Consider the following 17,091-nt stretch of genomic DNA (forward strand, 5'->3'; position numbering starts at 1 on the left):
AGCACAGAAATGAGCTTTCCCAACTACACTTCCGGTAAAAAGAAATATGATCATAATTGAATATAAATCATCTTTACACTGAGTCCTAAATGATAAGTGTGAAATGGACAGGCATATACATGGAAGTAAAAATCACTTCTCAATACCCTTGGGTGAAAATGGTGGAACTGTTTGTAAGACCCCTTTGTGGCTCATTCATTTAAAGCAAGCCAACTTCCATACCCACCATCAAGATGTTTTTTGAAGCTTTGTAAATGCATCTGTTCCACTGACACACCAGATGTACAATACATGCCTAATGAAACGCCACATCTGGATAAGAAACATTTTTTTTTTATACAAGGTTTTACTTTTACAAAAGTATCCCTTTAAGGTAAGCTTTGCAACGGGTGTACAAAGTATCAAATGGGATATTTTTTTTTCACAGCTTGAAAAATATGACTGAAATTACGACGAAAAGTTAAATCTAAAATAATTATCGTTTTGTTTATTTATTTATTCATGTATTCATTTTCTTTCTTTTTTAACTGGACACTTTTTTTTTTTTTTTTATCTTCCAAGGTCTTTACAACGCAAGTTTCCACCCCTCCTCAATATAAAAGGCATTGGAAATATGAAATATGACTTGCAGAATCCATTTCGATTTTCATGAATTTACATGATACAAGCTAGCTTGGTAGCAGCTGGTGCTCAGGCGTGAAAGAAAACACAAAATAGAAAGGTTTCTGACTACAGTGGACTGCTATTGCTAGTGTAATGGAATGTACATCAGAGGGCGAGGAAGTCTCTATGATGTTGTTCTCTTGTCTAGACTGGACGCTCCCTGCAGCACCTCACATTCCCACGGCAGCCAGTCTTTAGTCTGCATTCAGTATCTGTTCTGATGTTCATAGTGCCATCGGTTAAAATCAATGTTAAAAGCGACAATGCTCCCAGAAGCCATTCCAGTTATCAGAGTCCTGCAGAAGACACAAGAGAGGAAGGAGAAAATGAATTCGAGGCAAATTCATAAACAATGCAATTAAATTAAATTAATACAAAATGACAAAAAAAGTGAATAACAGTTCACTATATATATAATATATATATATATATATATATATATATATATATATATATATATATATATATATATATATATATATATATAATTTACAAACAGTAAACTGTCAACATTTACAAAGTAAGGTGGTAAATGTCTGAAATGATGAAGAAAAATCTGACCGGTTATTCTTATGATTTATGGAAGTTTATTGATAAATGCAGGTATGTCAGGTCATTGAAGAATGTATTTATTCCTACATATAAATTGCCAATTAACAAAATAATCATTAATGTCAAAGAATATACGTATTTCTGCACAGCATTTTCCATTAAGAAAATAATCATGAATGAGCTTTCAGTAATGCGCAATTGAAGAATTTAAACAGGTTCAACATGATACTGAACAATATAACACTTATGTAGAATAACCAACATTCTGGTAAATTTGCATATAAAACAGTTCACAATGGAGTTGATGGAAACTGTACTCCAAATATGTAGCAGTGTGATGAAAAAGAACATTCTGTTAAATGCAAATGAAATCATTTAGGACATTAGTTTTTGTTTTTTTTTCAACAGAAAAGCACACTTTTAGATAAATGTACTTATGTCTAAATAAATGTACAGCATGGTAGACTTGTGGCACTTGTAGTTACACAGGACTCCTGAAGTCTTACAATGAGCGAAAGCGAGACATTCGGTCATTACACAAAAACACTTGGTCACTCCTGAAGTAAAGCATTATCATGTTTACTTCGGATATTTACCGTTTTGCTTGGTAAATGTCGACATTTACCAGAAAATCTTAATATTTCCCAAAATGTTGAATTTTACCGTAATATGTAATATGCAAACTCCAGCATTACAAGAGCCAATCAAATTGCATGAAAGTCACATATCCCAATTACGCATAATTCTATAGTTACTGCTTTCTCTCATCTTAAATCAAAAGCTTCTTGTATTTCTGTATATACGCATTTTTTTTTTTTGATAAATAGAAAAATAATGCGCCCTCCATCAGGAATGAAGTGAGAACTGCATTTTATTTGTAAACCACTGACTGATTGTTATAGTGGTTGAAGCGATTTGGAGCATAAGCTTTTGCCAGTGTCAGAAAGTCACCATTTCCGAGGTCAACCAGAGACTGACAGTGGAGAAAAGAAACAAATGGCTTCTGTACTGTTTGCACGGCATTACACATTCTATCAGGGGAAACAACAGAGTCTAAAGTTCACTGGGGTAGGAAGGGAACAGTGATGGCTTACAAATCGAATTAAGTGCTGCATTAAACTTGCATATTTATTTTAACTACTGTGCAATTTGTGTGAGAAAAAATACATTAAAAAGCCACACTTCTTTACAGAGCACAGTCAGAGAAGGGCTTCATGCTTCATTCTAGGTGCTAAAACTAAAACTAATGACAACTTATGTTCAATGTCTTGATGAATGACATCCATCACATTAAAACAGGGTCACGTATCAGCCAAATTCTATAAATAAACACACCTAAGCAATACACATATTGTTTTCAGTGATTCAAAATACACTGCTTTTCCAACACATTAGCAGTAGTAACACATTGGGTAACCAACTAATATATATATATATACATACATACATACATACACACACACACACACACACGTTAGGCATGTCTGGGAATATAATCTACACGATGTTGGAAGGGTTTTTGAGTATGCATGTGAGTGTGACTGCATTGACGAGCCAGACAACAATTACTGAAGGACTTACCTTTGATCATGTGATAAGTCCATTGCCCTGATGCCAGCGTCGCAGCCAGGGTATATATATAGCTGTTTGAAGTCACAGGCTTGCCACACCTCCACCACTCCATTGTCACCTCCTGTAACCAGGTTCTGTCCATCACTGCTTAGGAGTATGGCCTGACAACAGAACACATCCAGAGCACGTTTTAAACACTTGACCACAACATGATAATAATGCTTTAGGTTAAGTTTAGGGTTCTCACAGTAACAATGCACTGCCCTGTCCTTTTAGTATGCAATTGACTGTTAGACTAGATGTGGCAGGGTGAAAGCCCTTAATGTAAATAGTGTGTGTGTGTGTGTGTGTGTGTGTGTGTGTGTGTGTGTGTGTGTGTGTGTGTGTGTGTGAATGTAAGGCTGGCAAGGATGGGGTTAAATCTGTCTCTGCCAACAATCACAGGTGTGGTCATTCCCCAATTAGGTAACTGAGTGGTAATTGGGGAGTGACCACATGCCCAAACTATAATACATAATACTGTTTTGTTTAACATTTTATTTTGGCCCTTGTGCCTGTTTATTTATGTGTGTTTGTTCATTGCTGATTAAAAGTGCGCACACGCACTTGAACTGCAACTTCCTTGACTCGGAGCCTTATTTCTGACGCTATCCTGCTACACTAGAACTTTGCAACTTACAGCAGTCCAGACATATCAAAATGACTGCTGCAACGATTATTAGAATAATCCGATAACTAGCTCATTTCATCTGTATTATAATGCTTCTCCACTTTAAAAGCAGCATTAGCCTACATTAGTAAATGGGACTAAAGGTTTTAAAGTTGTGTATGTGTGGTCCCGTAATGCATTAATTAGTAAATCAGCAGGACTTGGCTCTTCTTTCAGAGGGTTACTGAACATTTTATTTAGTACATTTTATATCAGCAAAAAAGGAGAAGGAGCAGCTCCATGTGACATTCCTGGATTTGGCTAATGCAAATGGTTCAGTGCCACATGAACTTCTTTGGGCAGCATTTGATTTTTTTAGTGTATCGATAACAATAACAAATTTAGTGAAAGCCTACTTTGGAGATTTGCAATTTAGTTTTTCAACTTGAGAATTCAGCACTACATGGCAATGTTTAGAAGTTGGAATAATGGCAGGATGTACCATTTCTCCACTGGCTTTTATCATGGCAATGGAAGTAATTCTTAGGGCATCAAAATGGGTAGTGGGAGGAGAGCGCTTGGCTTCTGGAATGCGACTACCACCAATTCGAGCATACATGGATGACATGATAACACTGACTACAACAGTAGCCTGCACTTATTGGTTATTGGGCAAATTAAACAATAACATTGAATGGGCATGAATGCAATTCAAGCTCACTAAATCAAGGAGCATCTCTTTAATTAAAGGTAAATTGGTTCTACATTAATGGGGAGGCAATACCAAGTGTCCGAGAAGTCAGTGAAAAGTCTAGGGAGATGGTACAACGGGGATCTAAAGGACACAATTTGTGTGGGAGAAGTTAGACAACAAGCAGTGGAAGGGTTGAAGAGCATAGACAGCAGCGCTTTACTGGGCAAACTGAAACTCTGGTGTTTTCAGTTTGGTCTACTGCCAAGACTGCTGTGGCCACTGACTGAGTACGAGGTTTCCTTGACAACAGTTGAGAGGCTGGAAACTTTAATCAGTTCATACGTCAGGAAATGGTTAGGAGTTCCATGCTGCCTCATCAGAGTGGGACTATGGTAAAGGAATACTGCAGCTACCAATCTCTGCTCTAACCGATGAGTTTAAGTGCGCCAAAGTCCGACTGGAAATGACATTAGTAGATTCACACGACAAATGTGTAAGGGAGGCAGCACCTGTGTTGAAAACTGGAAGAAAATGGGCGGCAAAGAAAGCTGTGGAAGATGGTAAGGCTGCCCTTCGAATCGGAGATATTATGGGGCAAGTTCAACATGGAAAAGGAGGTCTTGGTCTTAGTTCAGCTCCTCCTACGTGGCACAAGGCAACCCCAGCTCTACGGAGGAAGCTGGTAGTCAATGAGGTGCAAAAGCAGGAGGAGAGGATCAAGAGTGTCCCAGGCCAAGCAGGAAGAATGGATGAGATGGGAAAGTGTGGAACAACACAAGATCGGCTGGCAAGACCTATGGACAATGGAACAGAGCAGGATCAGTTTCCTCATCAGATCAACATATGATGTTCTCCCATCACCACAGAACCTAAACCTCTGGGTGGGTGAGGATCCCTCATGTCCTTTGTGTTCAGCACCTGCAACATTAAGGCACATTTTGACATGATGTAAGGTGGGTCTTAGCCAAGGACTAAGTAAGTAAGCTGGGCTGAGCTCAGTGGGGGATGAAGGGGGGTGATGCTGGGATGCCAGAATCACTGTTGAGCCCTCTTGAGGTGTCGTGCTAGCTGACGAAATACCAAGGACGGAAGGTGCCCACTTGAAGACCCCAGAGATGTACCCTACTTAGCTCAATCCAGACAGTTGTCATGCTGATGCGCTGGGGAGACCGCATTGGGTTGATCCCCGGAGCCAGCATCGCAGACGTTGTGTGTGCTGATGCGCTGGGGAGGCAAAATGAGCTGATCCCTGGAGCCAGCATTACACTACAGCAAACAACACCAACTAAAGGATATCTACATCATCAGATGGAAAGCAACGCAAATAGATGGAGATGCAGATGGATCACATTAGTTTACTGTAAAGCTACGTCTTAGTTGGTGCTTATCTTGGCGAGAGCTGAGTTCAAATCAGCATGAAGTTTAACATCTACTTTCATGTAATGGAAATCATTTTTTAGGTACGTACTAGAATAGCAAAGTAGGGACTAACATAGAATTATTATATTGGGTAAACACATTTGCCACTGAGTGATATTACAATGATTAATTGATAGATAAATGAAATATTTCTTAATAACTTAATGAATGCAAGTCACTGTCATTCTGCCTTAATACAGTCGCTCATCTACACTGTCTGGGACCAATGAGAGGCACCTACCCTGGTGGAATCATTGATCTCCATCTGCGCCAAGAGTTTTCCATTGATGCTGAAATTGCAGAACCTTCCCCGTTCATAGCAGATGATACAGTGGCCCTCGCTGGACACTGAAATGAGACGTGGGCAGAGGCAGTTCTCTGGCCCCTCCAAGGCTCTGAGGAGGTCTCCTGTAATGGTGTGCACCAAGCATGGCCCCTCTGTGAATGACAAAGAGGCAACACTTTTCTTAGCCCTGCAGAACTTAGACATTGGCAAGATGCCTCACACTTACATACACACGGTTGCTTATAAATCGCATCAAGAATGATAACTACAGACTTTTAAATTAAGTTATTGCTGGTGTTATACATTACAAATATGTTTTTTTAGGATTGTTAGTATAGTATAATATAAAGGGACATGTGAAGTAAGGGACATACGCGGAATATTTCTAAAGGAAAATTTAGATTTTTGAGCAGTGTATTGCACAGCATTCCAAAGCTCCCCAACAACCTACAGTTTTGTCTCTAAGTAGCAGTAATGGAGTTTGTGCAGGGCCCGACACTTGTATCCTACATTCAAAGAACCACCACTTAGCAGGGAAACACAAGGACATGTCAATAAAAAATCATGTGGGTGGTACTAGCACTTGTTTTGAACTGGTTTCGCAGCCATGCGTTGCAGTGCCTGCTGTGTAATGCTTGCTGTTTTCATCATTATTTATTGATGGGGTAACAGCCTTTATGGGTGTCCTTTCAGATAGACTTCTCTTGTCACCACCTCTGGGCCATAAAATGGATTTTGGCCAAAACTGAGAAGAGAGGTTATCAGTCTGACGAGAATGTGATAAACACATTTGAAAGAACTGGATCAAAATTGCTGTGGGGCTTTGAAAAGAATATTGCCTTTGACAGGACATGATCCGTTTTTTGTATACCGTATATTGATGCAAATTATGTCCTTTTATTGAACCATTTATTTTATTTGGCAATTATAATAATATGATTTGTTTTTATAAAGACTGAATGCCTCTGAAGTGGAACAGCTGTTGAGGCCAGACCAGGACAAAATTAAAAAGGTGCCCTTTTCTTCAAGAATGACACATTAAAATTACAATTGAACTCTGGGAAATAAAAAGCAGCACCCATTCAAGCAGCATGTTAATATTGCTACAGGATCACAAGCTCTGGGGAGAAACTCTCCTGACCTTTGGCTCCGCTGATGACCAGGCCCAGCTCTGCGCAAACAGACACACAGACCACCTCATGATCGTGACCTGTCAGGACGGCTCTCGGTGCAGGGTAGTCACCTGCAACACAAAGCAGGAGAAATAGTTTAGGATTAAAGCAGTCAATAAAACCCACCCGAGGGGCAGAGGAAAAGCCCTTTCCCCTTTACAAAGTGCTGCAACAATAACAAAAAAGTGCCTTTTCCCCTAGAAATAACAGCTACTCACAGTGGCGGAACAGATAAGGGCTGTCAGAAGTCATCTTTCTGGGCTGCCTGGCAGTGGCGTCAAAACTGGGTCGATGCGTTGGATGGCAAAAGTTGCTACCTGGCAACGTCAAAAGTCGCCGATGAGGGGGTACATCGAGGGTTAAATGTTTTCTTATATACCTCTACGGACACGGATTCTGTTTCCCAATTGGTCCAAAGCTACCTCCCATAAAAAATTCTACACTTTAAAAAAGTCAAACTGTAAAATAGCCTTTAGACCTCAGGGATAACAACCACTTGTACTGAAGGGATCGCTGTCTCTCTCTGCAGTATAATCCCCCATGTTAAATGGTCTCTACAATCAAACCTTTTTTGAAGACCACCACTGTAATAGAATCACCTCTGTAATGTGAGAAATTTGGTGAACATCCAAGTAACATATTCCTTGGGTTAATTCAAAGACACTTGTACAGCCCATTGAGTGGTCAGTATAAGCAGGTTTACACGTATGTATATATAGACACACACACACACACACACACACACACACACACAGTCAGTCAAAAGTCTGAGTACACTTGCTGGAAACACGTTACAATATACAAAACATAAGAAGTATCAAAGCAATGTTCAAGAAAATTGAAAATTGTCTCTAAATCTTGGAGTCCTCAAAATAGCCACCCTTTGCCTTAATAACAGCCTCAAACACGAGGCATTCAGTTAACAAGTTTCAGCAGGAAATCACCCGACATTTCTTCCCAGCTCTTCTGCAGCAATTCCCAGAGATGTAGGGCACTTGTGGGTAGCTTTGTTTTGACTCTTCTGTCCAGTTCGTCCCATACAAGTTCTATGGGATTGAGGACTGGAGACTGGGCAGGCCAGGTCATTTGATTGAGTTGTCCTTCACTTTCCTTCTTCGCCAGATAGTTCTTGCACAACTTTGAGGTGTGTTTCGGGTCATTATCCACTGCCAAACAAGCCGTAATCTTGATTGAATGGCATGCCTCTGAACTATGCTATGATAACCGTGCTGGTTGAGCTTGCCATAGACTTGGTAAAGATCACCAACTCTGTCACCAGCAAAGCAACCCCAGACCATGACACTGCTTCCTCCATGCTTGACAGTGGGAACCACACATGCAGAACTCATGCGCTCACCGTCTCTGTGCCTTACCCAAATATTTCAAATTTTTATTCATCGGTCCATAAGACCGACTTCCACTCTTCAAATGTCCAGTTTCTGTGATTTTTGGCCCAGGCATGTCTCTTCCTATTATTCTGCACTCTTAACAATGATGTCTTTACAGCAATTCTTCCAGTTAGGCCAGCTTCACGCAATCTCCTCTGAACAGTTGATGTTGATACATCTGTACTTCTAGTAGCATTTAGCTGAGCTTGTATTTCAGGGCCAGTTAATCGCCGGTTTCGCAGACTTGTACTGGTACTGTGTCTATATATATATATATATATATATATATATATATATATATATATATATATATATATATATATATACACACACACACACACACACACATATATATATCCATGCCATGGCTTTTTAGTACCGTTTAGTAACGGTAGTTTTGGACCAGTCTGTGTAAACATTACGGAGCTGTGGATTCAATCAAAAACACAGTGCTGCTTTCTGACACGTGTTATTCTTGTTCTATTGTGGTATTCAATCATGCTTTCAGACAGGACATGGCCCAAACACTCCCCTGTCTTAACATTTCATACGCTTCAAATGGAATAGAAAGAGTATAGAGTGAACACCCCACTGGAAAGTGTTGTTGAATGTCACCTTAGGAAAAAGAAATGACACGTAGCACTGTATTTTTTGAGTCCAACGAATGATTCTAAACTACTTCTGCGTCTTTTAAGTATTTGCGACAGCACAAAATTTGCAGCCCCATTGTTTTTCTTTCAGGCGAAAAAAAAAAAAAAAAAAAGATTTCCTGTTTGTCAGCCCCATTTTTTGAGTCCAACGAATGATTCTAAACTACTTCTGCGTCTTTTAAGTATTTGCAACAGCACAAAATTTGTAGCCCCATTGTTTTTCTTTCAGGCGAAAAAAAAAAAAAAAAGATTTCCTGTTTGTCAAGGATTTGGAGCTCAATACCTGAATGCATCTGAAACAACCGCTAAGCGTTCCATTTCTTGTACTGTTCTAAAGGGAACTCAACTATTTTTATATTTTAACCCGTCTCAAACCAATCTTGTTTAAAAGTACAAGTGCATTACTTATTATTTATGAAACAGTGCGACAACAACAGTCTTGTACATATGTCTATTTGTAAAAGGGAAGAGGGCCAAGGTAGAATCCTTCAAAAACAGAAGTACATCGTATAAGTCTTCACCACACTGTTTAAATGCCCTTTATATAAACCACAGGAGTATTCTTTTAATTGATTTTTTTTTTTGTTGAATATTTGTTAATATTTCACTTGTTACATATAGAGCCAATTACATATATTTTGTGCATTGCTTTGGGGATTTAAACTGGATTCATGAATATTTTTCAACAAAGAAGAAAACAGAACTACTACATAAGCTTTGTGACACCTTAGGATAGACACACAGAAGAGACACATGCCAAGTGAAATGCATGAAGTGAATTCCAGATATATTGTTTTTACACAGAAACAAAAACTGTGCCGATATATAGTTGTGCTAGAAGTGGGTGGGATGCTGTATGGACACTGTGTAATATACGTCCACAGCAGAACCAGGTATCTGTCAAGGAAATGTCAGGAATCACAGCAATTAGTCCAAACCAAATGGATTATTTCTTCACTGTCACATGATGAATGAAGTAAGGGTTAAAAGGTTATATGCAGGGAAATGAACCTGGACATTCAACCACCGAAATGTGAACATTTTCATTAAGGATGTGAGGCTTTGTAAAGTGGAACCCTTGCTGTTCATACTGTAAATGTCACATGTACAGCAACACATGGTGTGGACTTCTTTCTGCACCCAAGTGGTGAGGTAATGTTAATTCAGTTGCTACACTTGTTGAACGTATTTTCAAATGTTAAAAGGCTGATTTCGCTCACATGTTAAGAGATTAGATTAGATCTATTAGATTACAGAGTTCACGATTTTATTATTTAGGTTTAGACAAAAGTGTACACGCGTTTTCTGTACTGTTTAAGAAAGTGTACCAAACAGGTTTTAGATACTATATTTCAGCCTGATTGCACAGTGATCTTTAAGGGATAAGAAGTGAAATGATTTGAACTGTATTAAAAATCGGATAATAATCGCACAATATCTCAAACGTGAAAAATATTTGGATAAAAACAAGTTTATCGGGTTATAGGCAAATGCAATCTGAAACATCTAAACAAGGCAAAGTATGATAAAGTGAAGTAAAATCAAGGCTGTTATTGGATTCACTATATAGAGTTTGACAGACTGACGCAATGAATGCAAAGGGTCCACACTCTTTTTAATGGGAAATGAGAAACTGTATTTTGAAGGTAAATGTTAATTGAGGCACTATTCATGGCTAGCACTGCATATGCTGATATCCCAAAGGATTGCTTGTTCATGGCGCAGGCTTGAACAGGCGTACTGCTTAAACAGGACATTAAGAACAACCCAGTGGAAGAGAGACCTCTGAGATCCCTCAGGCCCAGGCTTGCATCCTGCTGGAGGCTGAGTAACGAGAGACGTCAGGTGAAGTCCCCAATCAATGAAGTTACAGGCTCTAGAGACAGCTCCTGAATAGCACTGATACCTTTAAAGAACACCAGTCGCTGTGCTGAATAGAATATATTGCACCAAGGCCCTCCTGGGGATTGGCAGCCAAGACCAGCTCACCTATCTGACAAAAGATTCAATCAGTCCGGGCCCCAGGGGGCCCCTCGCCCAGCCACTCTAATTAGACTGTGCAAATTCATTTTTTAACATGCGAAGAAGAGTTAGTGGAAGGGGAATTGCTTTGGTTAAGGGCAAGCCTTCTGCATTAACAGTCACTGAATTTTTGGCGAACACAAAAACACGGATCAAAGGTAATAAAATATTGAAAAAGACCCACCTAATGTACGCCCGACTCAAATCATACAATCACATCTACCTTAACCTTTCGTTTAAAGGTTCTGAGCCAATTTTAACGGCTTAGGAAAGAGATTAATAATAATAACAAAAAAAAGATGTACCTTGCTGATCAATCTGTCTAGCATCACTTCAGTATAAATACATCATACTTTTAATAATCTACTGGAACAATCTACTCAGCTAAAGCGTTTAACCACATATTTGCTTTGAATTGCTCTTTTTCAGCTTCTGTGATAGACTGTATAGTCTAAACAAAAACTTTAGTTACATGTAAATGCAAATAAATAGCCTTAGAAGTCTTGGAATAATTTGTTATTGAGAACAATTACTTCTGAACATGTTACATGATATTGTGATATCATGCAATTACTTACTGTATTTGGTATCTGATTGTCGCTCATACCTAAGCGAAGCTTAAGGCGTCAGTTGAAACATCTAAATAGTAAAAAAAATGTATATATATATATATATATATATATATATACACACACACACACGCACACCCACACGCACACGCACACACACACACACAGTCTTCTATTATTTGGCAAATACTATTTAAAACAGACAGCAAATAAATAAGGACAACATCATTCAGAAACATCTGTAGATTTATATAAAAGCTGCAATAAATGGCCACTAGAGTGTGCTGGCTTTGCAAAATACAGTATTGCTCCCGTCCAAAAATTTTTTCTCTGAAACAGATGTTGCAATTTAGAAGAAGCTATCACACCCATATTCTAGCACAAAATGAGTGGTATGATTTTCACAAAGTACCTTAAATTAATATGTATGGCTCTCAAGCTATGAGGCGTGGAAACCACTTAAATCGGAAATTCTAGGCTTGCTCAGTGACATTTTTAAAGACAGACTAGACTAACTTTATACTTCTTTGTGGTTAGCAACTGCAATACTCAATTTAGACTAGATGCGGCTGATCAAGACACCAGCTCACCTAAGCTGCAGCTCCAGAGATTTAGTCAGTAATAGAAAGAAAGCCCCCTGTCCATCAGTCTACTTCCCTGCTTTCTTTCGTTGTGCGGAATGTTTGGATCCTTTGTCTCCTTGAACTGGGTGATAGACTGTATCTCTGAGAAAATCAAGAGATTCTGTTTTGCACAACTGCTAACGAGAGTGAATCTCCCCTTTGCTAATTGGGTGCAACCAAGCTGAAATTCTTAATTAACTGTCTTAGCGGCTTCAAAGTTAATTATAAAATTCTCGCAACTAAACTGGTTTACTTGTAATATCTGACACATGGACCCTCCACCCCACCACCGTTTTTTTCCCCCTCAGAACTGCACGCTTTTAGAATACTAGCTGGACTGAGCAGCAAGTCTAGTAGTTTGTTTCTGCCTAAATTGATACAATATTTTCCTTTAGCCTGCGCTTTGGGTACTATATATATATATATATTTTTTTATCAAGATACAGTAGAACCTATCATATCCAATCCTGTAAGATACGATACCCTCTATTAACTGATAGACCTCTGCCAGGTGTCATTTACACATGCTGTTGCCAACCGAACGAAACTGATGGAAACTGATCAATGCACATTTATTATGGGTCTAAAACAGTAAATTCAGCTCTTAGCAGGACGGAACGGATTCAGTTGTAGATAAAAAAAAAAAAAAAAAAAAAAATATTAAAAAAAAACATTAAAAAAAGACAGCGTTTGGGAATTCAGTTTAACTGCTTACATGCTGTCACTTCACGTAACAGCCCAGTTTAACCATGTTAAATAAAAGAAAACAAGGCGGCAAGGGCAAACTGTACCGTTAAAACGCTGAAACAAGATTTGTTTTGCCAGCCTCCAAAGCCAGTATGTAATTGTGTGCACACTTTCTTCCTGTTGTTTTTATCTCGGGTTAACACGCACACAGTTGCTTTGGCACAGACTGCGAAAGCATGGTAAGAACTGTTTCTGGAATGCAATTTTGTAAATTGACAAATACTGTATTACAGTGCTTTGCTTTGCAATAATTTTAATTGTTTCTTCTTTTGTACAGAGTAATGCAGTACAGTACCGTACTTTGGTGTTTTAGACACACGGATGCGCCTGACATCTGAGATGCATCATTTTTACATATCTGATGGTCCCCTGGATCCAACTAAATCAGTTATGACAGGTCCTACTATATTCATAACCTGCTCAGCTTGCAGTAATATCAAATAAACAAAACAAATACAGTTTATGGATTTCTTGTCAGAAATGCAGGACCATTTTGAGATGATCAGGTACATGACAATCGCATTGGGGGCTGTAGGGGAAAATGTTTGTAGATGGTTCGTCAACCAGTACAAAACCAAGTTAAAAGCTGCTCAGACATCTGCTTTACTTACCATCGTTTACTATAAGAGTGGAAGTCAGCCTTGAAGCTGGATCTATAGCTATGTGACATTAAAGTTTTTGCGTATGCACAAGATTTGACTGTGGTCTTACTTGGGATGTCTAAGGTACACCAGAAGCAAACAAATGCTGAGGAACACAAATAATAACGATCAAGATTTGTGATTTGACGTCTACACTTACCGTATGTGTAAATAAATCCATCAATAGAAAAGAAACTAAATGAGGGCCCTAACAACACTTGCCTCAGTAATATGTTTCTTTAATAATCGTCTGCGCATATATATATATTAAAAAATACAGCGGAAACAAGCATCTGCCAGTTAGTGGAGGGCTGTATTTCTGCCTCACTGTTATGCAACACTGAGAATACAATGTTGAGCTGCATTTGCTTTAGAATGCTGGCAAAATAGCCATGCATGACCCATGCATTACCAGTATGTATAGGCTGCAGGTATTCTTTGCGCTTTGCCCACTCACTGTTATTGGGATTGTCTCCGATGATGTGGTGTCGTCCGCTCCAGTACCACAGCAGCAGGGTGGCGTCCCGGGACCCCGACACTATGTAGCAGTCGCCCCCAATATAGGACTCGGACCGAGCCAGACATGTCACTACATCCCAGTGACCGAACACTATTTGAGTCAGTTTCCCTGCAGGAGAAAAAGGAGTCTCACTGTGTAAAAACTCTACTACCATTTATGTATTAGGGAAAGCATTATTTCTAAAGCATACCAGTGTATTAGTAACATAACATTTATGTGACCAAATTTTCAGCATCCTACATAATTAACGCATATCTGAAATGTTCTTGAGCTAACCTCATTATTTTCTGATTTGTTGTTTATTATTTTATCCATAATTTTAAACTCTAAACTACATATTCACAGGTAAAGAACCTTAACAGTGGAATCATGTTTATTTTCTCTGTTACGATATGGAAGTATGTAGCATAATTGTAAATTGAATATGTAAAGAACAGCATAGAGTACATACACATTAACAAAAAGCACAGGGGCTAATACAGGGGAGTGACAGTGGGTAGATGATGCTTAAAATTGGACAGGGTAATGAGCCTAGGGCTAATATCTTTACATTCTTCAACAAGTGCTTTACAATTTTAAGCATCCTTGTCCCAATAAAAATCTCAGCAGTATTCAACTTATAGATAGATTTCTCCCTCAAGACAAACAGTATCAACCCTATTGATACTGTACCTGTTTCTGTGGAGTAAACTCTAAAGCTCTTGTCCCAGAAGCCACAGACCAGGATGTAGCGGTTATCAGCAGTCACCACAAAACAGTGAGTGTTGATCTGGATGCTCTGGTCCACCAAGTCTGTGATTTGCCTCTTGTTCATACCCGAGTTATTGGCTATGAAACAAAAGCACACTGTTAGGTAAGCAATCACCGTGAAATAAATTACTAAATTACTAAGCTTCATTGTACTGATCTAATTGAATCCTGCATTTGCGTGGAGTACAAATATACTCAAACATAGATGTTTTCCGTTGATGGGAATAAAGGCTATATTCATAAAGCATTAGCAGACTGCTACATAGATACTGTATACTCAAATGGAATTCTTTATTCCTGTAATTAAGTAAATAAAACTGGAGTCATCATGCATTATCATTATTCACTGGGGGTACAAAAATAAAAATAAAAATAGTTTTAAATGTTTTTGGTAGAGAATTAAGATACATGAGCACTGACATGTTTTAGTAAAGGTTTTACTGCTGCTGTGCTTTGGAATTTTTAAACAACAGTTCTATATATTACAGTTAAACTGTGTAAAATAAAAATGAATTTCCAGCTTACATTGTATTACCATTTGATATAATTAAATACAATCTACTGCGAGAAATGATTTTAACAAAAATTCTGACAATGTATATGGTATACAGTACCTAAACCACTGTGAAAGGGCATATAGTGCTAATTAAACTAATTAGTGTCACTTGAACAACCTGTCAAGCGATTTATTAGGTGAGCTTCAGGGGTGTGCTATTATTGACCACTATAAATGTAGTAAACTGCAAAGGTAAGAGGTAATAACACTTCATGCAGAATATATACATTCATTTTTCACTTTCTTGACCAATAACAGCTGTTGGCATGTCTCAATTAGTTTCTATTTTGTCTCAGTGCAAATACAATTACCAAATATCTAATTAGACCCAAAAAACCGTACAATTAATTCTGTTGTTAACTTGTGGGTTGACCTGAACTAGTGGGATTTGAACCAGGATGCTTGTTACAAATAGCTTTAAAAAGAAACAGACAAATAAACCATTAATTAAAAAGAAAAACCACACAAAAAACATGCTCTATTTATTAAAATCTTACACATACATTCAGTAAAGACTGAATTTATATAAACTCAAATGCTATAATGGGACTAGCTAAAACCCTTCTCATACCACAGTACTGGACTCACCAATTAATGGATCCATTTCAATGGGCAGGTGATGGGCCTGTTCCAGAGAGTATCCCGGGGCTCCCCTGAGGCCTGCACAGACACACATGTCATCAAGAAGGGCTTTCCACACACAGCACACAGTTAACTATTTGCTCACCTCTTCAAGAATTATAAAGCCACATTGCTTCACAGAAAAAGAAAATATTTCTATTCTAGGGAAGAAAATAATTAACTAAAAACAGGTAAATTAAAAGAAAAAGAAAAACACATACAACACAAGTTGAGTTGAATACATAATTGGTTTTTATCCCCACCCATGGAGATTTCTGACAAAGAAAAACTGGCAGCTTTATTATGCTGTTTATGAAAACTGCTGTGATCATCTAACCTTGACCGTTAACCCTTTTGTGATGCCAGTTTCTGCATAAGGTGCTTGGGTAATGTTTTCCATACTTGCCTGATTGGTTCCATGTGAAAATACAGTTTTACATTTATTTTACTAAACTATTCTCAAAGGATTTGATCGGGATTCTGATCATTTATAATTATAGAGATTAAGACAAGTCTCATTTACTCGTATTGATCGAGATTGGGATCCAGACTGCAGGCTAATGTTTCAGATGCAGCTAATGGTAATACTTCCTAAAATTCTCATCTCATTCAGTCTTAGTGAGCCTTTTGGAAGAATACCTGCAAAACAATTTGTCTCTGTAGAAGCTGGAAACCACACGATGTTAAAAAACTGAAAAGCCTCCTACATCTACAATACACAGATTAATGGTGGTATGCATTAGTTACAGTGATTGTAAAGGGAAACTGGTGATTCTTGATGCTTGGGGACACACTGAAGCTATTGGAAATAGACAATCCCATTGATAAAGCGGTCTGCTTGAGAAACTGCACATAGAGACAGCTCCTTCCAGTGGAGCTTCCAGAGCAGGTGGTGACTGACTTTGTTTTTGTAGTTAGGTAGATACGGGTGAGAACAGGGAGAGGGATGTCAATTAAACACACCCAAGTGTTCAGCCTGAAGTCAAGCTATCAGATT

The 17,091-nt window shown here is 38.5% G+C and overlaps 1 protein-coding gene across 1 annotated transcript in view; it reads right to left on the bottom strand.

Moving 5' to 3' along the window:
• Positions 1-326: 326 nt before the first annotated feature.
• nbeaa (neurobeachin a) overlaps positions 327-17,091 on the bottom strand; it is a 270,715-nt gene continuing 253,950 nt past the window's right edge. The window contains exons 39-45 of the mRNA XM_041260057.1: positions 16,062-16,188; positions 14,840-14,995; positions 14,105-14,275; positions 6,977-7,078; positions 5,791-5,987; positions 2,797-2,948; positions 327-959 (exon numbers count right to left, since the gene is read on the bottom strand). Coding sequence (XP_041115991.1) covers positions 869-959; positions 2,797-2,948; positions 5,791-5,987; positions 6,977-7,078; positions 14,105-14,275; positions 14,840-14,995; positions 16,062-16,188 — 996 coding nt within the window. The 3' untranslated portion in view covers positions 327-868. The remainder of the gene's footprint in view (positions 960-2,796; positions 2,949-5,790; positions 5,988-6,976; positions 7,079-14,104; positions 14,276-14,839; positions 14,996-16,061; positions 16,189-17,091) is intronic.

This window comes from Polyodon spathula, chromosome 9 (genome assembly GCF_017654505.1).
Source record: "Polyodon spathula isolate WHYD16114869_AA chromosome 9, ASM1765450v1, whole genome shotgun sequence".
Taxonomy (NCBI): domain Eukaryota; kingdom Metazoa; phylum Chordata; class Actinopteri; order Acipenseriformes; family Polyodontidae; genus Polyodon; species Polyodon spathula.